Genomic DNA, 24,556 nt, shown 5'->3' with positions numbered 1-24,556 from the left:
AAGAGAGACATAGAGTGGGAACCTTTTAACCTAGGATTTGCGATGTCAGCCATGTTGAGAAATCATTAAGTGATGGTGTTTTGTGGTTACTTCTCACTGCCTCTGTCTTTAGAGTTACAAGCTGAAATGTTTGCAGATGGCATGATATAATATTTCAGGTTGTCTTCCCTGTAATCGGGATAGGGGTTGGAGATAAGTGCGAACACCAGACTGGCCCTAAGTTGACCACAGTGAAGGGGTGGTGGCTGAAGACCTAGGTGCTCACCTACTCCTTTTTCTGCCTGTGAGATGTTTGGTAGAATTTGTAAAGATGTATTTACAGGAGGAAGAAGCTGTTGCATGGGGACCGTTTCAGCTATGCAGGATGTCCTGGGGATGATGGCTGTCAGGGTTACAAGAAGAAGTTGACACCCCTGAACTTGTATATTTTTCCCACAGCTGAAAAGATGTGCGAAAGATGCTGTCAGATAAACTGTTACAAGAGCAGCGTTGGAAAGCAGGTGTCACGGTTCACACTTGTCATACCAGCATTTAGGAGGCTGAGGCAGAAAGACTGCTGTGAATTCAAGACCAGTCAGTCAGGCAATACTGTGAGATCCTATCTCAAAAAGGCTTGAAGACTAAAAAGATCTACATATACTTACAGGTATAAAAAGGTCTACACATACATATAAAAAGGTCTACATATACTTACAGGTATAAAAAGGTCTACACATACATATAAAAAGGTTTACATATACTTACAGCTATAAAAAGGTCTACACATACATATAAAAAGGTTTACATATACTTATAGAAAATACTAACAAATACCACCCAGAAGTATCAGAAAGGCCTAATCCAGAGGTCAGAGAGACAGTCAGAGGGCAGAGCTTGCTGCATGAATCTGAAGACCTGAGTTCAGATCCCCAGAAGCCACGTGTAAAGCTGGATATGGCCATGTGCATCTCTAACTCTAGAGCTGGGGATGTAAACAATAGGATCTTTTTTGTTTTGTTTTGCGTTTTTGAGACAGGGTTTCTCTTTGGGACTGTCCTGGCTGTCCTGGAACTTACTTTGTAGACCAATCTGGCCTCGAACTCACTGAGATCCACCTGCTTCTGCCTCTGCCTCCCAAGTGCTGGTTTTAAAGGTGTGATCCACCACTGCCCGGCCAACAGTAGGATCTTTGAGGCTCACTGGTCAGGCAGCCTAGCTAATGGGTGAGCTCCAGGTTCAGTAAAGAGGCCTTCTCAAAAAATAAGATGGAGGGCCATTGAAGAGGACTCCAGATACCGACCTCTGGCTTCCACAGGAGCATGCATGCATGAGCATGCTCTCTTACAAACATACAAATATAGACACACTTCACACCGCACACAAGAGAGACACCATGATCTTAGAGCTTTCAAAATACACAACACAAAAGCTGACACATGAGCAAACAGATGGAGCCACAGACCTGCAGGCCTCTTCAGCGTGGTGTCAGTAGGCTGTTCTCATCACTGGAACCAAACACCTGACAAGGAGAAAAGGAAGGGAGGAAGGATCATTCTGACTCACAGGGGATACAGCCATCCCGGTGGGGAAGGCTTGGGGGCGGGGCAGGCTCTGGTCTGCGGGTTTTCGATGTATGTGGGGGATGAGGGCAGAGTGCTTGTTCTCATCTGGGAAGATCAGAAAGTGAAGGGGAATGTGGTACTCAGTAGGAGCTCGACTTTCCCTTTCTTAAAAAGGGGGGGTCTTATTTTAATTTTAATTTTATTTTAAGATTAAATTTTATTTATTTGTTTGTTTATTTAGCTGTAGTTTTGAGACAAGATTTTTCTGTTTAGCCCTGACTCTCTGTGTAGACCAGGCTGGCCCCAATCTCACAGAGATCCCCCTGCCTCCATCTCCGGAATGCTGGGATTAAAGGCTGCACCACCATCCCCAGCCTTTTTTTTAAAAATGTGCTTGTGTGGATGTCTGTGTGTGAGTGCACCTGGCAGTCAGAAAAAGGTGATGGATCCTACCCCAGACCATGGGATGGTACTACCCACCTTCAAGAAATACTGGATCTCGCTCCATAGACCAGGCTGGCCTTGAACTCACAGAGATCCGCCTGCCTCTGCCTCCCCAGTGCTGGGATTAAAGATGTGCCCCACCACTGCCCGGCCTCTCAGAGCATTTCTTAATCCTATCTAGATGATACCAAAATTAACCATCCTACGTGTGACTCAGAAGCAGACAGGTCAAATAGAATGGCAATTGTGCAGTGGAATGTCTGAAGGGATCGTCTCTCTAACTTACTCACAATAATGTTAAAATGTTTGGGATCACTTACTGAGCCGCAAAGCAAGTCTCAATGTAGTCCAAGACACAGAACTATCGAGGAAGTCAACGTTAAATACCAAGGGAGAATAAGGAAGGAGAAGCCCAGAACCCTGCCAAGATGGAGAGAAGAGAAAATCCAGCAGAGTGAGAAACACAGCCCACCTACAGGATGGACTAATAATGGATTACAACACTGGTCACATGGTGCATCCCAAAACTGGAAGGGGCTGGGGAGAGGGCTAGCGGTTAAGAGCTCTGTCTCTTGCAGAGGACTGGAGTTTGATTCTCAACACCCACACCAGGCAGCTCACAAACAGGGGAACTAAGGACCTTCTCTGGCTTCCTGTAGCACTTGTACACTTGGGTACATATGCACTCACAAGACTCAGAAAAAGAAATCTTTTCCAAAAAAGCACAATGATGAGAATCTTCTCAAAGGCAAGTTTCACAGCAAATAGGAGAAATATGCCCACTTTAACTCTATGCAAATGACCTGATCATGTTACTTGCAAGGAAGTGTACAAATAGCCAACAAATAGGGAAATATATTAAACATCCCTAGATAATGGGGGAAATGCAAATCAAAGTTGTAAGAGAGGTCCTCTCTCTCCAGAAGAATGGGTACTACAGGCAAAGAATGGCAGATGCTGTGAAGGTTTGGAAGAGGGGGACTCCTATGAACTTCTGGTAAGGATGACAATTAGCATGTCTGTTATGAAGAACCAGATGGGACTTCCTAGAAAACCCACAAATAGAACTACCATATGAACTGATATTCAGTGGGTAGATATCTCAATGATAGGAAATCAGTGTGCAGAGGAGACATCTGCACTATCCACGATAGCCAAAAAGCAGAGTCAAACTTGGTGTCCATTGATGGATGAATGGATAAAAAAAATATGGCATATACATGATGGAATATTCCTCAGCCACAAAAAGAATAGGATCTTGCCATTTATAGGAACATCAATGAGGGTAGGGATCATTATGTTAAGACAACACACACACACACACACACACACACACACACACACACACAGCACCTCTTGTTTCTCAATTATACAGGGAAGCTAAAAGTTGACCTCAAAGAAGTAGAGAGTAAAGCTGGGCATAGGGACTTAAGCCTGCAGTCCTAGCACTTGAGGGCTAAGGTAGGAGGATTGCCAGCCTAGGCTGCATAGTGAGGAGTTCCAGGCCTGCTACAGCATGAGACTCTGTCTCAAACAAACAAACAACAAGGGAAGTCAAGGGTAGACGAGTGGTTAGCTCAGGCTGGGGTGGGTGTGTGTGGATGGAGAGAGGATGATTGTTGCAGAGCTGACTGACTCTCAGTATCTTGCGGGAGGAGGGCACCTCTATATCTCATTTGAAGAGGTAAAATACCCCTGTTAAGTAGACAGCAAAATGTTTAGTGTGTGGACTGTAATCCCCTAGAGCAGCCATTGACTGAGTCTTACTGTGTTCTGATAACATGCCTGACAAAAAGCTGCGTAAGGAGGGAGGGTTTGTTTGGATTTATAGTTTAAGAAGGGACACCGTCCATCATGACAAGGAAGGCACAAGGGCAGGAGTGTGAGCAGCTGCTCACATGGCTTCCATAGTTAGGAGGATGAGATGAATGCTGGTTCTCAGCTCATGGGCTTTTTATTCAGTCCAGGACTCCAGCTCATGGGCTGGTACCTCTTATGCTCAGGGTGGGTCTTCTGTCCTCAGCTAACTTAGTCTGAAACGTCACTCACAGACATGCTGCAGTGATTTGAGTGAAATTGTCCACCTGCCACGCACAGGCTCACCTATGTGAACAGTTGGTCCCTGGCTGGTGGCACTGTTTTGGGAGGTTATGGAGGTGGAGCTCTGCTGGAGGAACTGCATTACTGGGGCAGAGTTTGAGGGATTTTAGTCTTGCCCATTTCCAGTTCACTCTCTCTGCTCTGTGTTTGCAGGTGAGATATCATCTCTCAGCTTCCTGCTCCAGCCCCTGCCTCCCAGGCTTCCCCAACATTATGGACTCACTCTCTCTAGAACCGTAAGCCCAAATAAAATCTTTCTTTCTCCAAGTTGCCTTGGTCATGGTGTTTTATCACAGGAACAAAAGTAACTCATACACCCCTAAGTCTGTCTCCAAGGAGATTTTAAATCCTGAAATAAACATTAACAATCACATCTATACAAAAATTGTCAAGAGACAATTCATGAACAAAAATGCAGCAGTATAAATATTTACACTGAAGAGGGTGGAAATGGGGGAAAAATGGGAGAGACCAATGGAGAATAGAATTCTAAGCCACAGAGCTCAGGCCAGCCACCTCAATAATTATTATCACACAATGTGCCAAGGGCTCATAGCACCCACTTCAAGGCAGATATGGGCAGGTGGGACTTCAAGGCATAGCCTGACTCTTTCCTTCCAATGTGAAGCCAGCCCTAAATGTGGCGATGCAGGCAGACTAAGAAGGGAAGGGAGGAGAGGGTTCACTTACGGCTCAAGGGGCAACGAGTCTGGCATGCTGAACCGTACAGAGTTGAAGGCAAGGAGGGTTGTCATGGGTGGGGAACTGGGAGGGGCTGTAGTTATCCAAGCTTCTGACTGATAATGAGGGCTTAAAGAATGGGAAAGCCGATAGAGTCGGGGGAGGGAGGCCATCGAGGCAACGCTGGGGACCTGCAGCTCCGGAGTGCTCAACTTGACCTTGAGAACCTGGTACAGATGGCTTGGCAGGATTGTAGGGAAGAGTATGGGAGGAGCATAGCTAGGGCTGGGAGAAGATTCTGGTGTTCTGGTGGCACAGCAGGGGAGACACGCTCAGTTGTGCTGTGCTGTGCGTGTGTGTGTGTGTGTGTGTGTGTGTGTGTGTGTGTGTGCACGTGCTTCCTCTTTCCCCCTTCCCCTTCCTTCCCTCATCCTCCCTTTGTCTTCCCACAGAGCTTCAGTGCAGGGATACATCAGGGCAGGCCAGGACCCGGCCACCCTGTGTTGTCTGACTTTCCTCCCATAGACCCTCTGCACAAAACTTATCTGTATATTTGACATGCAGCCTGCCCTGGAAATCAAAGCCTGTTCTCACTTTTCTATGTGTAAGTCTGGCAAGTACAGGGAGCAGTGTTCATCTAAACTACCAGACATGCCCATGCCTAGAGGAAAGCACAGTGTGGGGAGACCAGGACGCTACCAACCTCTCACTTCACCATGAGAAAATAGAGGTCAGAGATGGCCAATTGAGTACCAGGCACAAGCAGCGAGCGGACGAGCCACTGGGCTCTTTGGTTGTATTTGGTCCGAGTTGGGAGGGCAATGTGGTCTCAGAGAGCAAAACCATGTTTCCGTCTTTGTTTTGTTTTGTTTTGTTTTTCAAGACAGGGTTTCTCTGTGTAGTTTTGGTGGCTGTCCTGGAGCTTGATCTGTAGTCCAGGCTGGCCTCGAACTCACAGAGATCCGCCTGGCTCTGCCTCCTGAGTGTTGGGATTAAAGGTGTGCGCCACCACTGCCCAGCTCCATGCTTCCATTTTACAGATGTGTTGAGACACAACACTGGGTCTTTACCATTCCTGAACTACTCCCTGAGGCTGGAGGGGTGGGCAGGACTGGAGTTAGATTCTGGGAGCAGGCTTCCCCTTTAGTAGGCCCGGAAGTTCCATCTATGTCCCTTTCACCCACACCTGTGGGAGACTAAGCTCATCGGGTTGGGTGAGGGCTCTTCCTTGAGGGCAAGCACTGGGCCCGATAGACTGCTGAGTTGTATTAAGAGACAAGCAGGTCGGCAGCAGGTCATGACACAGTGCGTGGGAACCCAGAGTACAACCCAGGCCTGGTGGGCAAGAGTTAGCAGGCAGCAAGGAAGAGTGATGGGTTATAGATCAGTGGGTAGAGTGCTTGCCTAGCATCCTCGAAGCCTTAGATTCACCCCTAGCATTACACCAGGAGTGGTACTACGTGTCTGTAATCCAGTACTTGGAAGATGAAGGCAGGAAGGTCAGAAGTTCAAGACTATCTGCGGCTATAGCAGATCCCTATTTAAAAAAAAAAAAGAGCCTGGTGGTGGTGGTGTATGCCTTTAATCCCAGAACTCCAGTGGATCTCTGTGAGTTTGAGGCCAGCCTGGTCTACAGAGTGAATTCCAGGACAGCCAGGGCTACAAGGAGAAACCCTGTTTGGAAACAAACAAGGCAGAAAGAAGAGGATGGAGGACTCAGAAGTCAGGGAGTGTGTGCTATGTGCCATTCTTTTCTCTGCTCCTCCAAGCACTCCCCTGTGCTCCCTAGCTCCAGTTACCACTGTGAAGCTGGCAGCTTTGGGTGAAAGTAGGACTCTGGGGAGTGGTGTCGCACTTGACATTGAGGGGGTGCTGGAGGGTCAATTTGATAGGTCAGTGAGGGATAGGAGCTGCAAGTCAGCACCAGCAAGGGCCAGCCTGCTCACCCTGGGGCCCAGAGTCAGCAGAGAGAGAAGAGAGGAGGAACTGAGGCAGGATGCACTTTGTCCTTTGAACACACTCTGGAGTATGCTCGGAAGCTGCTCACAGACCAGTTCTCAGCCCTGGGCCTCCCTGCCCCTCCCACCTGACCTGTTCAAATTCCCTCTGGCCCAACTCCGGTCTTTTGATGCCCTGCCCCCATCTTTGCCTCTTCCTTTTTGACTCCTTCCCCCTGAAAGACTTCCTTTTGCAGCATAGATTTAGCTCTGGCCACCTCTGCGGTGAACCAGGGGCGGGAGGCGGAGCTGGAGGAGGGGGAGGTGAGAGGACAAGGAGGCAGGCAAGAGCTGCTGTGGGAGAGATACACCGGAAACCTGCAGGCTATATGCAGTGCCCCTGGGCTCTTTCTTACTTGGTCCTTTGGAAACACACAAACAGGCCGAAGGGGATCGCAGCCCTCCCAGGGTAGAGTAGCCAGGTATGAGCGCAGGACGGAGGAAAGAGGCAGGGCTGTTCCCATGCCCTCCTGGTCCTGACCACAATGGCTCCTCACCCAACCACTTCCCCAAGACAGACTCTTCTTTATCTTCCTCTTTGTGGGAAGGAGCTGAAGAGGCCAAATTCTTGCTTCCTTGACTCACCAAAAGATGCCACAGTATTCAAGAGGGGCAGGACATTGGCCCTCATAGGACTGCTAGACTCAAGTTCACTAGACCCTAGCCTTCCTCAGACAGACTGATCTACAGGCTGGACTATGTGAACATTATTCTGAGAATCATTTCACAGACCTTCCTGAGGGTGAGGAAATGTGACTCTCAGTCAGAGGAGGTTAAGCAAGGAAAAAAGTTAAGCAAGTATCAACTCTAGAGGAAAACCAAAAAGTTGTACACAAAAGTATAATTACAGTTTAGCTCAGCATTGAATGACATTTCTGTGATCAGAACAACAAAGGGGCCAAGAATTCATTAAAGCTGGGCGTGGTGGCACAGACCTGTAGTCCCAGCACCCAGGAAGCAGAGGCATGCAGGGCTACTAAGTAAGTTCTAGGCCAGCATGGTCTACAAAGTGAGTTCCAGGACATCGGGGCTACCTGTCTCAAAAGAGCCAATAAAATAAAATAAAAAGTAAAAAATAAAAAAGAATTGATAAAAACTGTAATACATTTCTATGTGGGATGGAGGGAACAGGGAGAGATTCATATTTTCATTACCAAAATATGAAGGCAAAAATACCTTCCTACTAGGCCAATCCCCTCTACTCCAAAGGCCATTTGTCTGTGGGAGATTCATAGGTCAGATGGGAGGCACCTTGCCCTAACCCAGGCCCCACCTCGGCCTGCCCTGTCCACTTCTCTTTCCAGTTCTTACCAAACCACCATTTCCTACTCTTTGTGTGGTTTCCACTAACACTGGAACAAAGCTCCTTGACATCCTCAGGAGAGTGTCGGCAGAAGGTCTGGGCTGCATTCATCCAAGCAAACGTGCTCTCACCCTGATTTCTGCAACCATGTTTCTCTGGGTCCTTTCTCTGCTCTTCTCGTCTGTTTGGAAGTCACACTGGCTGAGGTAGCAACAGGGTACAGCACGGCCTGCAAGCTGTGGTCCAGATTCTCCATGCCTTTCCTTCTCTAAGCCTCAGTTTCCCTTAACTGCCAGTGTGTGAGGACAACTGGGGCATGTGACAGGGTCCTGCAAAAGGCACCCCCTCACAGCAGATGCTCAGTACATGTGAGGGGATTTAAATGCCCTCATCAAAAGAGGGGAATGAGGAGCAGCTCAGGGAGTAGAGTATGCATTTAGGGATGCAAGAGATCCTGGGTTCCATCCCTCACTCTATGTGTGTGTGTGGATGAAATTCGGCCCTAGTGATCAGTGATTGTAAAGTCTGATGAAATTACCTTTGGTTTTTGCTTGTGGAGTGGAAAGTCTTCATCTGAGCTTTAAAAATTATTTTTTGTGTAATGTATTTTAAATTATAATATAATTACAGCCTTTCCTTCCTCCAATCCCTGCCATGTCACCCCCATTTCCTCTCAAATTGATAGCCTCTTTTTCTTTATTATTGTTATATGTATGCACAGATGCATACATAGGTACACACACACACACACACACACACACACACACACACACACACACATGAACATTCTTTGATGAAGGTTAGAGCTACACTTAGTTGTGAGTATAAGGATTTAGGATGTAGGAAGAAATTATGTTGGTCTAGTAGATTCTCTTCTAATCCTCACTAGCCTCCCTGGGTAGTTCATTAGGTTTCATTTGAACTTATGCAGACATTTCTTCCTAATTTTTCTGAATCTCTATGATCCTCTTTAACTGTGATGGAAGGAGTCAAATTATTCTACCCTCGTTTCCAGGGGTGTGGAGTGACCAGATCTCGGCCTTTTCCAAGAGAAAAGGGCAAGAGGGCAATGTGGAGGAAAACCTGGAGTCTAGAGGCCTTGGTCGGGGAAACATCTCCTCTCCTTTCCTATCACTGCCCCCAAAGAAGGGGCAGCTTGAGAGTCAGAGCAATGAACACCACTGAGAGTCTGTTTCTCACATCATCCCTGCTCTGGACACCAGGAAGGCCTGAGAAATGTAGCCCATACTCTCATCACACCCCACTGTGGGCTTCTGTTAAATTGTGACACTTCCCATGTCTTTGAATACACTGCTATTATCCCTGAACCCACCCCCTGTCCACCCACACCTTTCATCACGGAAAGATCCAACCCAGTTCCACCCCTTTCATGTGTTTTCCTTCATCCCTCTGGGTGGTGTTAGGCAGGAGGTTACCTCTGAGAGGGACTGACCAACAGGCCCGCCTGTAATTGGAGGTGAAGTTTTTCTGTCCTGACCACCCAGTCCCAAATAAACACATAAAAGCTTATATTAATTACAAAATGCTCGACCATTAGCTCAGGCTTATTACTAACTAACTCTTACATTTAAATGAACTCGTTTCTAGTCATCTATGTATTGCCACATGGTCTGTGGCTTTACTGGTCCTCTGGCATCTTGCTTCTTGGGAGACTCACTCAAGTCTTCCTCAACTCCATCCTTTTTCATCCCAGTCCTCAGTTTGATTGCCCTGCCTAATTTCCTGCCTGGCTACTGGCCAATCGGTGTTCCAGTAAACCAATTTGAGTGACAAATCTTTACAGTGTACAAGAGGATTATTCCACAGCACCCCCTGAAATAGGGTATAAAGAACAGTAGTGAGCTGGGTGTGGTGGTCCATGCCTTTAATACCAGCATTCAAGAGGCAGAGACAGGTGGATCTCTGAGTTCAAGGCCAGCCTGGTGTTAGGATCCTGCCCTCACTCCCGCACATGTGCAGCTAGGGGTCTGGCGTCTTATGTCATCAGGGGACGCTGGCGTGGTCATGCAATCTGCTCCTTAAAAAAGCTGTATATGGGAGGCTGTTGAGATGGCTCAGAGGTTAAGAGCACTGACTGCTCTTCCAGAGGTCCTGAGTTCAATCCCCAGTGACCACATGGTGGCTCACAACCATCTGTAATGAGATCTGGTGCCCTCTTCTGTATACATAATAAATAAATAAGTATTTTTTAAAAAGCCGTATGTGGACCCCACCCTCTCTCTCTGTTCCTTGCTCTGCTCCCCCCATCTTTTTCTCTTTCTAGGCCTGCCCCCCCCCCATGCTTTCCCAACACCTGGTCCATATAGTGTGCTCCAGGGCTACATAGAGAGACTGTCTTAAAAAACAAAACAAATAAACAAACTGGTGGTAGTGGTGGCTGGGCCAGTTTAGGGCTTAGAAACAGAATAAGGGCAATGGCAGTGTTGACTGGTTGTCAAGATCTAAAGACAGCAGCAGTGGTGGCCATAGTTGACTCTGGGTGGGCACCCAGACCCTGGAGGAGCCAGCCGGGGTTGCTTGAAGGATCGCCACATTGCAGTTCTGGCTTATAAAGTCCAAGAAATGCCAACTTTTTAGCTGACTCTTTACTTTTCAATCTGTTTAGGATAACTGTGTATTCATTTTATAGTAAGTCAGGGGGTTATTATAAGTCAACTTTACTAAGTACTCAGGCCCTGGGAACCAGCTTTCCCCACTCAGCAGGCTGACTCAATGGGAAGAGAGATGGTTGAAAGGATGGGACCAGTCCTAAAATCGACCCCTGAGGGCAAGGGCATCAGGGCTCTGTGCTGAGGGGACTCTCAGGTCTCCTGTGTCCTTGGCACTCAGCACTTTGTTGGAATTGTGACATAGGTCTTTCCCCTGATTCACTTCCTCTGAACCACCCTGGGTGCCACTGCATGGTTTCCCACAGGACGGGCAGGGACACACACCCTGGACCAGCTGCCAGTCCTTGTTCCCCTGGAGTGTAGATGTGCCGGGGGGGGGGGGGGAGCTGCAGAGGTCTCAGGAGCCAAGTGTGAGGGAAGGATGTTCATTGCAGGAACATCTCAGCTATGGAGGTAATAAATCCAGCCATCAACAAAGCCAGAAGTTAAAGGTCACTAGAGCAGAAGTAACACCTCCCCGAAGGTCCTCTCTATGGCCATGGCACCACCCCGAAAGTCCTCTCTATGGCCATGGCACCAGGCCCCTTCCTAATTAGCCTGGGCCCACAGAATCAGTGGCATCAATACACCAGTGGGAAGTAACAGCATGGCAAAGGGACACCCACGCCCGCCCTTTCTCAGCTCTCTGATCACCACACTTCAGGGGAACTGCCCGGAAGTTCCTCTGTGTCCTTTACAGGTTGAACAAAGTCGGTGATGGGACTTAGTCCTTGGTACTCACTCAGCAAGCCCTCCTTCCTCAGGGTGGTGTGAAGGAGAAGGGACCACTTCCCTGCCCCATCGCCTAGAGCAGCTGGCCAAGCCCACAGGATCTGAGCCAGGCTCAGGACTCTGCATTGCAAGTCCAGTCACAAGGAGGTCCTGGGCCTCAGAAGTGCCGCATGTTTCTGTGCTAACCCTGGGATTGGATGTGCTTGCTCTTCCCGCGGTGAACACCCTATTGGGCCACAGGCCTCTTTTCTGTCCAGCCCTGAGAATCTATGAGCTCCAGCTACAAGCTGCCAGCAGGTCCTGCCTCTTGCTTTACCCTCAGTTCTCTAGCACGCTATCCTATCCCATCCCCTTATTGTAGAAACAGGGAAACTGAGGCTTGACCAAATCACCTGAGGCAAAAGCAGGCCCTGCGAACCTGGCCACCTCCCTGGGAGGCTCAAGGGGGCCCTTCTCCCTGAGACCAGCCAGGCAGAGGTGACTTGGATTCAGGCGGAAGGACTGGGGATGGACTGGTTGCTGATCTGGCCCAGGGCTACTCCGCTGATTGCCGCTGGCTAGGCAGCTGTGTGACCCAGGCCAGGGGCTATGGTACAGTGTTCCCCCAGCAGCTGTACCAGTGGACGTGCCTGCAGGCGGCGGTTCACACCCACACCCAGCCTCCAGGCTTAAAAGACAGGAGCCAGGCCAGCAGGACACGTGACAAGGAAAAGGAGTAGAGGCGTCCAAAGAATTAACTAGCGACTCCCTCCAGCCCGCCATCCCTGGCTGAGGCACCTGTTTGTGGTGGCGCAGAGCGGGCGCGGGCCCAGGGAGCTAGGAGAGCAGGAGTGGAGGAGCAGGTCCCAGGAGTCCGGCTTTTCGGAGCACCTGGTGTTGAGCATCACCCGGAGGGGGAGAAGGCGAGGATAGGCCCAGGAGTAATGGCATCCAAAGAGCAACAAGTGATAAAAGATCTCGCAGTGCAGAATGAAGGAAAAGAAAACAAAAATAAAGGGAAGGCCTCCGAGCAAAGTGAAGAAGAATCCCACCAGCTGGAAGAAGTTGAAAAGAAGCCTGGGGAAATGTCAGAAGGGGACGAGTCAGGCGACTTGTGCCTAATTTTCGATGGGCCGTACCAAATAGACATGCTGATCACAATGAAGGGCGAGAGGATGCTGGGAAGTTTGTAGGGCAGGTGATGGAAGCTAAGAAAAAGTCTAGGGAGCAACAGATGAGGCCTTGCGGGCGTTTCTGGTGTCTGGAAACGCCACTATGACTTTTGCCTCAGACCTTAAAAATTGAAGGTTTTCTCTGAGCTCATAAAGTAGCTACTCTTTTATAAGCTTGTATTTAGTGAAGTACTTTTTCTGTAAACTTTTGGTGTTTCCACATAACAGTTTCTACTTAAAGATTGTTTTACTGTTGCATTCAATTCTAAACATTCCTATCAGCATGGCAGTTTAATCCATTTTAGAAAGAAATCTTTTCCATGATTTGAAATTAATAAAGCAATTTAAAAGGCGAGAGAGAGAGAGAGAGAGAGAGAGAGAGAGGGAGGGAGGGAGGGAGGGAGGGAGGGAGGGAGGGAGGGAGAGAGGGAGAGAGAGAGAGAGAGAGAGAGAGAGAGAGAGAGAGAGAGAGAGAGAGAGAGAGAGAGAGAGAGAATATTAACTAGTGCCCCTTTGTAGCTTTGTAGGTTTGTGCACGCCTTGGGACAAGATCCCTAAGCAGCTCATCCTCCACGGTGGCACCTGGGGCCCGATGGACAGACAGCCCAGGACGCCCTCTAGCGTAGAAGAAAGGAAAAGGGCGAAAGCCACCACCCTGGCTGCGCCTGGGTCCAGCTTTCCTCTGTGGCCCCCCACCATAGCCCGCTTTGTTACAGGTGTCATTTAGGTGAAGTGGGACTCAGCTCTCACTCTTGCCCTGCTTTCCCTAACCAATGCTGTGCTAGGTGCACAGGACTGTTGGGCGCGGAGCCGACTGTGCTGGAAGGGAGGAAGAGGCCGCAAGTCATTTGCCGATCGGCTCCCATTTAAGTGGACGAGTAAAGCCCCAGCTCCCAGGACCTGTTTTGAGGACGAAACGCAATACTACACAAATAGAAACCCGCATAAGCAATACAGGCCACTTGGCCAAGGCCCCGGCATGAACCTGTCTCCCTACCCAGCCCCAGGCTGGCGCCATAGAAACATGCCGTTTCTCGTAATATGCACCCGAGGCATCTGTCGTTTTTATTTCCCTGGCTTTTTGCAAGACCAAGGGTCCTATAGCAGCCACGTTGGCGCACTTTTGACATGCGAGCTGCAGCACTGGGACATAAGCGCCGCGATCGCCCACATAGGACGGGAGGCACTTCCGGGAATCGGCCGAACGCAGATCTTCGCCGCCCAGGCGTCATTTCCGCCCCTGCAGAGAGCACTTCCGGGAGGCGTTCCCGCTAGTGCTAGGCGTTTCCGCGGCGCCGCGACCTAGCGCAAACCTCCAGTGAAGATGGGGAAAGTGAGGACGCTGCGGGCACGTGTGCACCGGGCGGCCGTGAGGCTCGATGGGGAGGCTGCACCCGGTCCTGCGCCCCGCGTCCCGGAGCCGGCTCTCCCACAGGCCTCGGCGGGCGGAGCGGGGGCAAAGGTGAGGTGCGGGGCGCGGGTTGGGCCTGGGCCAGGTCTCCGCTGAGCCGGATCTCCGTAGAGCAGTGGTCGGTCCTGCAGGGCTGACTTCTCAGACTTGGAGTCTCCGCCGAGCAGGGCCGGCTTTCCACACGGCCAGGACGCCGCCTCCACTGTGTGGGTTCTGGCCAGTCTAGTTAGGGTCTTGACGGGATCCCACCTTTAGCGGTTGTACCTTCCTGGTTGAAGTGTGGGGCTCCATCATCCCACCACGTTCTGGAAGTGCCGCGGGATGCTAGCTAGCTCTTTAAAATCGCACTGGGCTTTGAGTAAAAGGGAGGAGGTTCCTGAAGTTAGGTGACCTGAAAAGAAGCGCTGTTCTCTTTACAGTCATCCATGGCCTCATCCACCCATGCCTGCAGCCAGGACCTCTGCTGTGGACCGTCTGTGACTGGAGGGAGATTGTAATCTCCTGTGTTGGGTTCTTTCACTCAGCACGGTATGGTCAGAGTTCGTCGGCGTTGCGCAATATATCCACATAGCCTTTGCCCCGGGCTCCTCTTTAAGCTGCCTCGGCAATGTTTTTCTGGTTTGCATAGGAGGAGCAGAGGGAACAACGTCGGACCACTGGGCCAGTGACTTCCCATCAGTGATGCTAAAGCATGTTTGTCAAGCCTTTACTGTGTGCTGTGTGTCACACATCTGTAAAGCTGACACAATCTCATTTGTGATTGTGACAGATGAGTTTTTTAAAAATCTTTTATTTTATGCATATGTTTTGAGTGCATGTATGCGTATAGCACATGTGTGTCTGGTGCTGTTAGAAGCTGGAGAGGGTGTGTGTGGTTCCCCTGGAACTAGAGTGTTCCACCATGGGTGTGCTGGGAACCAAACGTAGGTCCTCTGCAAGTACAGGAAGTGCTCTTAGTCACTGAGTCATCCTTTTTTCTAGTCCCCAACTGAGATTTCTTTCTCTTTCTTTTCCTTTTTTTTTTTTTGACAGGGTCTCTCTCTGTACTTCTGGCTGCCCTGGAACTGACTATGTAGACCATGCTGGCCTTGAACTCACAAGAGAATCAGTTTGCCTCTGCCCCCTAACCCAATGCTGGGGTTAAAGACATGCACCACCATGCCCAGCTAGATATGCTTTTTTTCTTTCCTTTCCTTTCCTTTCCTTTCCTTTCCTTTTCTCTCTCTTCCCTCCTTCCTTCCTGCCTTCCTTCCTTCCTTCCTTTCTCTCTCTCTCTTTCCTTTCTTCTACCTCTCCTTCTCCTCCTCTTCCTTCTCCTCCTAAGTGCTGGCATTATAAGCATATGTTACCATGTCTGGCTTAGTATTTTATTATTTATCATTCTCAAACTCACAGAGATCAGCCTGCCTCTGCCCCCCAAGTTCTGGGATTAAAGGCATTTGTCACCACTGGCTGGCAATATTTTATTATTTTTAATGCTGTTGCAAATGGATATTTTTCCTGAATTTTGGGGGCAGAGTATTCATCACTACTGTACAGAAGTACTGTTGAATTGGGGACAGAGTATTCACTACTAGTATACAGAAGTACTGTTGAATTGGGACGGAGTATTTATTCATCACTAGTGTACAGAAGTACCATTGGATTTTTCATATTGACATTTTTTCTTCCAGAGTTAATTTTTTTTTTTTTTTTTAGGAAATAGGTTAGTATTGTAGCAATCATTGATACTGTTTGATTGGATGTCTTGTTTATTTTTTAAGTTAGTGCGTTGTTTTTTCTGTCCTAGGAGTTGAACCTAGGTAATTGTTCTACCGCTGACCTCTGTCTACCATTGCTCTGTAACACGAATTGCTAAACACTTTTATTAATAAAAAAAAAGCCTGGAGCCAGATATTGGGGTAGAAATAGAACAAGTCAAGCCACAAGTTCTTACTGCTAGGAAATCCTCAGCCTAAGAGAGAGCTACTTCCTGTATACTCACGCCTTTATACCTTTCTGTGCCCTGCCATCCTACTACTTCCCTCTGTCCAGCTACATCACTTCCTCTTTCCACCCAGCTCTATCACTTCCTGTCTGTCTGCACAGACCTCTATGATTAACTAGTGCTGAGATTAAAGGCACGTGCCATCACATCTAGCTCTGTTCCCAGTGTGGCCTTGAACTCACAGAGATCCGGATGAATCTCTGACTCCCAAGTGCTAGGATTAAAGGGATGTGCTACTACTGCCTGATCTCTATGTTTAATATAGTGGCTGGCTTTTTCCTCTGATCTCCAGCACAAATAAAATATCACCATAATTGCTCAGTTGTTGCTTTGGGTTTTCTATTTTATTTTATTGTTTTATGTTTTGTTTTGTTTTTGAGACAAGGTTTCACTGTAGCTCAGGCAGGCTTGTCACTCTCTGTGCCCAGCTTTTATTTGTTTGGTGTGGCTAAACTACTTGAGAATTCTTCCCATCTCGCTTTACATCCTTCCGTTGCTGTGCAGTGTTTGATGTCTTAGTTTCTCCGTGTTTCTTTTAATTTGGTAACTTGGCTCAAGGTTAAGCCATGTGTTGATAGAGATTGTTCTAAGCCCCTTTGGCCAGTCATATCTTTTGCCTCACTCCTGGAAGGCTATGTGGTTGGTATTCCTATTTTGACCCTCAGAAATGGCAGGGGACTTAGAAGCTTCCCTCTGCTCACTCCTGAGAGGGCTTATGCATACAGTTGCAGTGATGCCCTTTCACAGAGCTGCTCCTGGATCTGCATGTGTTTGTATGGAGGCTGTGCTCAGTCCCTGTGCTAGTGGAGCTCTGCTCTACTTTCTAGGAGACCCAGCTGCTCTGATTGTTCCAAGTCTGGTCAGGGCAGGAAGGAGCAGCCTAGGTACAGGCCTGATCTGGGAATAGGGACACAACTGCTTTCCCAGGGCCTCCCTGGCTGAGAAGTAGAGATTTTTTGTCTTGGTATCTTGTCACTGTGCTGAAACTAAAGGTCAACTTGATGTTGTCCTCTCTCTTCTCTTGTTGGGACTGCAGGACTGGACATTGGTTCACAATGACATCTTTGCCAGGACACAGATAGACCCTAGTGCCTTGGTGCAGAGGCTGGAGCTGGACCAGAAGAGTGTGGTGTCCCTAAAGAAAGGTGAGTTCCTGCCTTTGGAGAGGTGAGAGGACAGCCTGACTGTTGCCTGTGGGCTGGCCTGTGCTTTTAAAAAGATGTTAGGCCAGATGTGGTGTTAAAGACCTTTAATCCCAGCATTTGAGAGGCAGAGGCAGGCAGATCTCTGTGCATTGGAAGCCAACGTGGTCTACATACTGAGTTCCAGGACAGACAGGGCTATTTAGAAAAACCTTGTCTCAAAACAAAACAAAAAGAGATGTTACTTATATGGAAAAGAATTTAAAATATACCAAAGTAGAAAGAAGTTCCATGTGCCAAATGCCTGCCCTTGGTTCTCATTCACTGAGTACTTTTGAAGTGAGTACCAGACTGCTTGGCGTTTCATTCATAAATTCTTCAGCATGCATCCCTAAATACTCTTACAATAGATAAACTTACCTACCAAATGGATGCTATGTCTATATATTGACAGGGAGGCAGAAAACAGGTGGGCTTTGTGACTGCCAGGTAGTCAGCCCTAATTGTTACTGCGACCAAAGGCATTCTCCCCCCCCCCCCCCCCCCCCCAAGATAACAGTTTCTCTGCATAGACCTGGCTGTCTTGGAACCCGTGTTCAGCCCCACTGTTTGGCCTGGACACACCTACCAACTCCAGTCTACCGCCAGAACACACACCGCTTTTTTTTTTTTTCCCTGAGACAGGGTTTCTCTGTGTAGCTTTGTGCCTTTCCTGGAACTCACTCAGTAGACCAGGCTGGCCTCAAACTCACAAAGATCCGCCTGCCTCTGCCTCCTGAGTGCTGGGATTAAAGGCGTGCGCCACCACCGCCCGGCCACATACCACTTCTTTAAAAGGGACATCTCTGGACACTTGGTGGCTTTTGGATATGCATGGCCTGGGCAATTTCATGGGTGTTCTTAAAGTGAACAAAAAGATTTGAACCTCTTGATTTTCATGATTTTGTAGGGTTTTCTGGGTCAAGAGAGTAGTGAACCATCTTTCCAGGTCACTTTAGGCTACTCACAGGAAGAGGAGACATTTGACATTCTTTTTTTTTTTTTTTTAATATATTTATTAATTTTTTTTTCATTTTACATACCAACCCCAGTTCCCCTCCCTCCCCTTCTTCCACCTCCTCCCCTCCCTCCCACTCTGCCTCCATCCACTCCTCAGAGTGGGTAAGGCCTCCCATGGTAGTCAACAAAAGTCTGGCATACCAAGTTGAAGGAGAGCCTAGCCCCTCCCCACTGTATCAAGACTGAGCAAGGTATCCCACCACAGGAAATGGGCTCCAAAAAGTCAGTTCATGCACCTGGGATAAGTCCTGGTCCTCCTGCCAGGGACCCCACAAACAGATCAAGCCACACAACTGTCACCCACATTCAGTGGGCCTAGTTTGGTCCCATGCAGGCTGAGCTGTCAGTCCAGAGTCAGTGAGCTCCAATTAGCACTGGTTTCCTCATCATGATCTTGACCCCCTCTTTTTTTTTTGGAATGCTGAATGCCTTTTGTTGAAGGAGGGAGAACATTTGACATTACTGTCAGTCCTGGCATATAAAAATGGTGACAGACCCACCTCATAGAGACTGAGGTAACTATATCCAGAAAGGTCCAGGCATTCAGCAAACACTGGCTCCTTTCTCATTCCTGAGGCGGGCCCAGCAAAGTGACCAGCTAGACAACTCCAGAGGAGTTGGTACGCCCTTCTTCGGGACAGTGGGATGCTCTTTGGCTTCAGTGGAGCTGTGGGCCCTTCCTGCCAGCTGGACCCTGCAGAACTTGGTGGCCACCTTGCAGTGGCAGTGCCTCCTTCAGCCTTGTCTTGTCCTTTTCCTGCTAACATTTCTGTCAAACCTTGTTGTTGGGATGGTCCTGGGGCCATCTGTCACCCTCCCACCTGCCTCCACTTGATAGCAATGCTTTCTCAAAAGGACCAGCTTAACAATTAATTAGAACTTGAAGACTGTAGCTGATTGAATCCTTCAGATAATGATGTCTTAAAAATCTGTATACCCTCCAGGTGGTGGTGGCACATGCCTTTAATCCCAGTGCTTGGGAGGCAGAGGCAGGTGGATCTCTGTGAGTTTGAGCCAGCCTGGTCTACAGAGTGAGTTCCAGCACAGCCAGGGATACCCAGAGAAACCCTGTCTAAAGAAAAAATAAAACCTTAAATAAGGGATGAATCACATCTGAGTTTTCTAGAATGGCCATTGGCCTACTTAATTGTGTGTATTTCACAAGTCTGCCCCTTTGAGAGGGTCATAGGGTCTAGAGTTTTAGTGTGAGGCAGAGACGGGTTTGGGGGATATGGGAGGGCCCCTCAGCCTGGATCATGTATAGCTTTGGCCAGAGAGTAGCCTTGGTTCTCTGTGCTCATGATTCTTGCCTCTGCATGTGTCTGGGGCACAGGATGTCCTAGGAGAAGGTGCTCCGGAATGAAGAAGTCATCCAGTCTACAGCCAGCCTTAGTCCCTGGAGACCAAGGGTGGTCTCAGAGACACCTCCAGGGACACTCCTTTGCAGTTTCCTTGTGTGTGTCACCTGTCCTCTGATCAGCCCTGCCTTCTTGGGGGCCCCTCTGACTGGGCCCCCAAGTTGTTACATATCTGTCCTCAGTTAACTTTAGGCTAGACTTCGGTGACTGTTAGACCTCACAGAGTCCTGGGGAAGTAGGGCAGGCTTGGCTCTTTCTCTGCCCAGTGGCACTATAAAGATCAGCAGCTTGTTGGGCACAGCAGTGCCTGCAGACCCTTTGGGGACAGCCCCGTGTGTAGGGAGGGACTTGTGGTTGGAAAACCCCAGTCCTTTATCTCATTCCCACCTGGCTGAGGCGTTCAAAGCTTGGGTCTCCCGGAGTCCCAGGTCTGCATCTCAGACCCCTCTCCCATGATTCTTCTGGTGCCTGGTACCTTTTCTGTTCTTGGTGCTGGCCACTTCTGTGCCTGCTGAGCCAGGCAGGTGGAGGGGGCCCTAACTTGTGTCCAAGTGGGCGTGGGTCATGGAGAGAGCTGAGTCCATGACTCAGTCTCCTGCTGTGTTCTGCCTGGCTTGGTCCTGAAACCGGGACTGGGGCAGTGCAGGGTGAAGAAAGGACAGACACACACCAGGAGGGCCGGGGGAGGGTGGCCCCGGGCGAGCTGTGCTCGCTCTGATGGAGGCCACCTAGGCAATCTGGGAACTCAGGGATGTCTTACGGTGTCTAGTGCTGGGATGAACACCACGTCCAAACAACTTGGGGAGAAAAGGGTTTATTTGCTTACAAATCGCAATCCCCTGAGGGAAGCCAGGCAGGAACTCACACAGGGCAGGATCCTGGAAGCAGGAGCCGATGCAGAGGCCGTGGAGGACCACTGCTTACTGGCTTGCTCTCCATGGCTTGCTCAGCCTGCTCTCTTATAGAACCCAAGACCACCAGCCCAGGGATGGTCCCACCCACAGTGGGCTGGGCTGTTCCCTGTCAATCACTAATTAAGAAGATACCCTACAGGCATTATTGTAGGCAATACAGCCCGATCTTACGGAGGCATTTTCTCAACTGAGGCTCCCTCCTCTCTGATGACTCCAGCTTGTGTCAAGCACCAAACCAGCGAGCACAGGGGTCTCCGTAGGGATGCAGTCTCAAGTTGCAGTCATCGGGGAGGAGGAAGCTGTAGTTGGTAGTGTTTGCACACTGGTCAGTGGTAAACACTATGCTTGGACCAGAGGAAGGCTTTGCCATTCCGTATGTCTGAGGCCTTGGAGTCCTTGACATGGCTGTGCCTATGTCAACAATACACTTTCCTCCGGACCTCATCTGTCCCCAGAGTCTGCCCTGTGACCTGTTGGTTTCAGAGGTACAAGCAATGCCTGTGGGTGCCTCATCCTTGCCCAGGACCGTGTTAGAAATAATTCCACTGGACTGGTCTGTTCTGGTGACCGGTCTAGTGAATAACCTCACTGTCATCATAGAGCCTTTGTCCAGTGACTGACTGATGGAGGCAGATGCAGAGATCCACGGCCAGGCACCAGGCTGAGCTCCGGGAACCCAATCGATGAGAGAGAGGAGAAATTCTGCAGGCGGGGGATGTCAAGATCATGATGGGAAGACATGCAGAGATGACCGGCCACACTAATGGAAGCCCATGAACTGTGGACTGGTGGCTGTGGAGCCCCCATGGGACTGGACTAGGCCCTCTGGATACAGAAGATGGTTGTTTGGCTTGAACTGTTTGGGGGCACCCAGGCAAGGGGATCGGGATCTGTCCCTGGTTCATGGGCAGCCTTTTGGGAATCCGGTGCCGGTGGTGTGACGCCTTGCACAGCCTTGGTACAATGGGAAGGAGCTTGGACCTGCCTAGGCTAAGTGTGCCGGGCTCTGCTGACTCCCCAGGGAGACCTTGATTTGGGGAAATGGGGATGTGGGGTGGCTTGGGAGGGAGGGCTGAGGGTAGGAGTGGGAGGAGGTGGGATCTGCGGGTGGTATGTAGAGTGAGTAGAAAATTTCTTAATAAAGAAAAATGGAAAAAAAAAAATTCTACACTTCAGGTCCAGGAGCTGAGGTGGATACAACTGGTATGGACCTAAGGAGGATAGACAATTGCCTTGATGCCCATGTGCACACACAGGCTGTCCTACCACATTCAGGCTTGTGGCCCCAGGAGGTGGTAGCACCTCTGTCTCTGTGCATGCTTTGTTAATGTCTCTATGGTACCTTGCGAGCCAGCTCCCTTCCTGCACCCCTGAGCTTGCTTTCCTGTGACAGGCAAGGTCTCTACCTCCCAGGAGGTGCTGGGCTCCGCAGCTGTGCTGTGGGGCTCCTAGCTTATGTATCTTCACCTCCTGCCCTGGGAGGAGGGGTGAGGCTGGTCCAGAGATCTTCCCTAACCCCAGCCAATAAACCCAACTTGGTCCCGTGGGCTGGAGGGTCTTCCCTGTGGGGTCCTGAACCCCCATGTGAGGTAGTTCATGACTCCCTGGCCTGCTCTTTTGGCAGGGGTTGGAGTAGTGGTAGCAGACACTAGTGAGCACCCTTCCTCCTGCCCCATCCTGCACATGTGTGTTACCTGGTCTGTAGTCAGCTTGAGCTGCTGCAGTGAGCCTGGGCAGTGAGCGTAGCAGGTGGTCGTGGTATGCTGTCTGGCATCTGCCTTGATTGACCTTGGGCATGAAGCTAAAAAGGGTGTTGTGCTGTACGGAGGAGACAGTCCACAAGCATATTTTTGAATTTTATTTCCAGTTCTCTGTCCCTGCACGAGATTACAGAAAATAAGCGCCATCCATTTCTAGACTGTCTTCTGGACTCTAGCTCCAAGAAGTGGGCAGGATGAGGCAGTTCCTGCAGAGGAGAGCCAGGGTGGGGCTAGGACTCCTAGAAGGAAGGCTGTGAGGAGTGTGTGAGTACTGTCAGTGGCCTTTGGTCGGCATGCTGCTGGGTGCAAAGGCCACCAGGAGCTGTGGGGGAAACAGGTCATTAGGAGCCCTAGGCTGTGTGAAGTGCCTGCAGCTGTGATACAGGAAACCCACATGGTCACACATGCACACACATGGTCTTCTCGGGCATCATGACAGGTTCCAGAGCTCAGGTGGCTGTACCTTTTTAGACCCTCAACCTCCCATAGGCTGAGCCGAATGAGCAGGTGAGTGAATGTGACTTTGCAGGGTTCCCTTCAGTGGGTACCAGTCCTTTGTGTACTCACATTCTGGGCAGCAGAGGGCAGCAAAGCTTCATTTCCTTCTTAGGTCCTGGAGTCGTGGACCCGCTGGAAGCCAGTTCCTGTGTATACAGAACCCTAAGAGGATGAGTGTTTCTTTAGGAATTTGTTTAATAGAGGGCTGTGAAGTCAGGGATATGACAGAGCCCATAGGACACACTTCCCACTGTTTCTACTCAACTCCCAGGCTTAGCATGAGCACATACCAGTGAATTATGGGAACGAGCTCTACAAGCAAGTTACAGCATGAGCTAACCTTGCCTTAGCATGAGCTGACCTTGCCTGCAGTGTCGTGTGAATGCTGGCTGCCGGGCTGGGGGAGAGCAGGAGGGTCAGGCACTTGCTTCGGAAAGTACTCCCTGTGGGGTACTAGGCTGACACATTGGTGCACACATCTTGTTGAGCTACCAAATCAGGACTGGCAGATATGGCCCAGCGACTTTCTGTGTGTCCCTGCCAGTGACGTTTCTTGAGTCCTCTGTTACCTAGTTGTGGAGTGTGATGCATAGATGTTTGTGTGAGCCAGCAGGGAGCCAACTAGGGCTAGGTTCTGGGCTACCCATTGCCACTTCCCTCCTGCAGCTTTGGTTTATATGGTGCCGCGACCTATCAGATAATCTTTTCAGAGCCTGAGCATAGAAGCTGGCCTAAGTTGGTAACAAAGCAAGGCTGCACCTGAGATAGTGACTGGAACTTGTTCCAAATATCATGTCAGACTGAAGGTACCTGTCGGGTTTGCGGCCTTATAACCAGTTTAAACATGTAGTAGCAGAACATGTAGTAGAAGTTGGGTGTAGGCTCACTGGACAACCTTATTGCCTATGTGTTTCCTGTGCTCTATGGTGGACCATGTCGAGTGCTCACCTCTACCCAGTAGGGATTGCCGATTTGTGATGATGTTGAAGCCCAGGACTCTTGAGGGGCCTGTATCCTGAGGCCCCAGGAGTTAGGATCTGTTGTGTAGGGCTCTTAGGCATGTTCAGTCTTGAGAGACAAGGGAGGATAGTTGGACATGGCCCCTCCACCCTGTCCTGCTGGAGGCCTGGCTCTCTAAGTATGGAGCCAGCCTTGTGGACTGTTGCTGCCCTGTGGCAGAGACTTGACCATCAGGGCTCCAGCCTCTACCTGGAGTTGTATGAAAAGTAAGTCATAACCAAGAAACATTGAGAGAGACGCCTGGTCCTGCCTTGAGGTGACCTGCTGAGCCTGGTCCTGTGCATGTGGGATGCTGTTTCTAAGCTCAGTACTGTGGTCCAAGTGGCTGGGGCTGTTCCAGGTTCTCAGCATATTTCGGCTGTTTGTGCAGCTTGGCTGCCGGTGCTCTGCTGAGGCTTTCTGCTCCTCACTCACGTCTCCCATCAGCAGCTAGGCTAGAGGGCAGCTGTAGGTTTTGAGATAAACCTTCAGGGTGGACACAAAGTAGAAAGGCTTGTGTGTGCTGTGTGCAGCAGCCACGGCTGATTCTGTTTTATTCTAACTAGCATGGTCACCTGACATCACACACATCCCCTTGTCCTCATCATGGAGGCTGCCCATATGTGTCTGGTTGCTGCCTGTCTCCAGGCCTGTCTTTCTGCCCTCGGGGAGTAATGGTTAGGCTGTGCAGAGTCCAGTGAAGCAAGGGCGAACATCAGTGCCAAGTGCCGTGGGACCCCAGGGCTGTGTCAGGGCTGCAGCTTCTGCATGACCTCAGCATTCCAAACCCTTTGCAAGAACAGCCTGTTT

The 24,556-nt window shown here is 49.7% G+C and overlaps 1 protein-coding gene across 1 annotated transcript in view; it reads left to right on the top strand.

Moving 5' to 3' along the window:
- The first annotated feature begins 13,876 nt into the window (after positions 1 to 13,876).
- The window catches only part of Fam207a (family with sequence similarity 207 member A), a 29,788-nt gene continuing 19,108 nt past the window's right edge, over positions 13,877 to 24,556 (top strand). Inside the window, exons 1-2 of the mRNA XM_036168240.1 lie at positions 13,877 to 14,080; positions 17,053 to 17,161. Of these exons, the coding sequence (XP_036024133.1) occupies positions 13,943 to 14,080; positions 17,053 to 17,161 (247 nt within the window). The 5' untranslated portion in view covers positions 13,877 to 13,942. The remainder of the gene's footprint in view (positions 14,081 to 17,052; positions 17,162 to 24,556) is intronic.

The sequence above is a fragment of the Onychomys torridus genome, chromosome 18 (assembly GCF_903995425.1).
Source record: "Onychomys torridus chromosome 18, mOncTor1.1, whole genome shotgun sequence".
Taxonomy (NCBI): domain Eukaryota; kingdom Metazoa; phylum Chordata; class Mammalia; order Rodentia; family Cricetidae; genus Onychomys; species Onychomys torridus.
The sequence above is the reverse complement of the archived record's forward strand: the minus strand, read 5'-3'. Positions and strand labels throughout refer to the sequence as shown.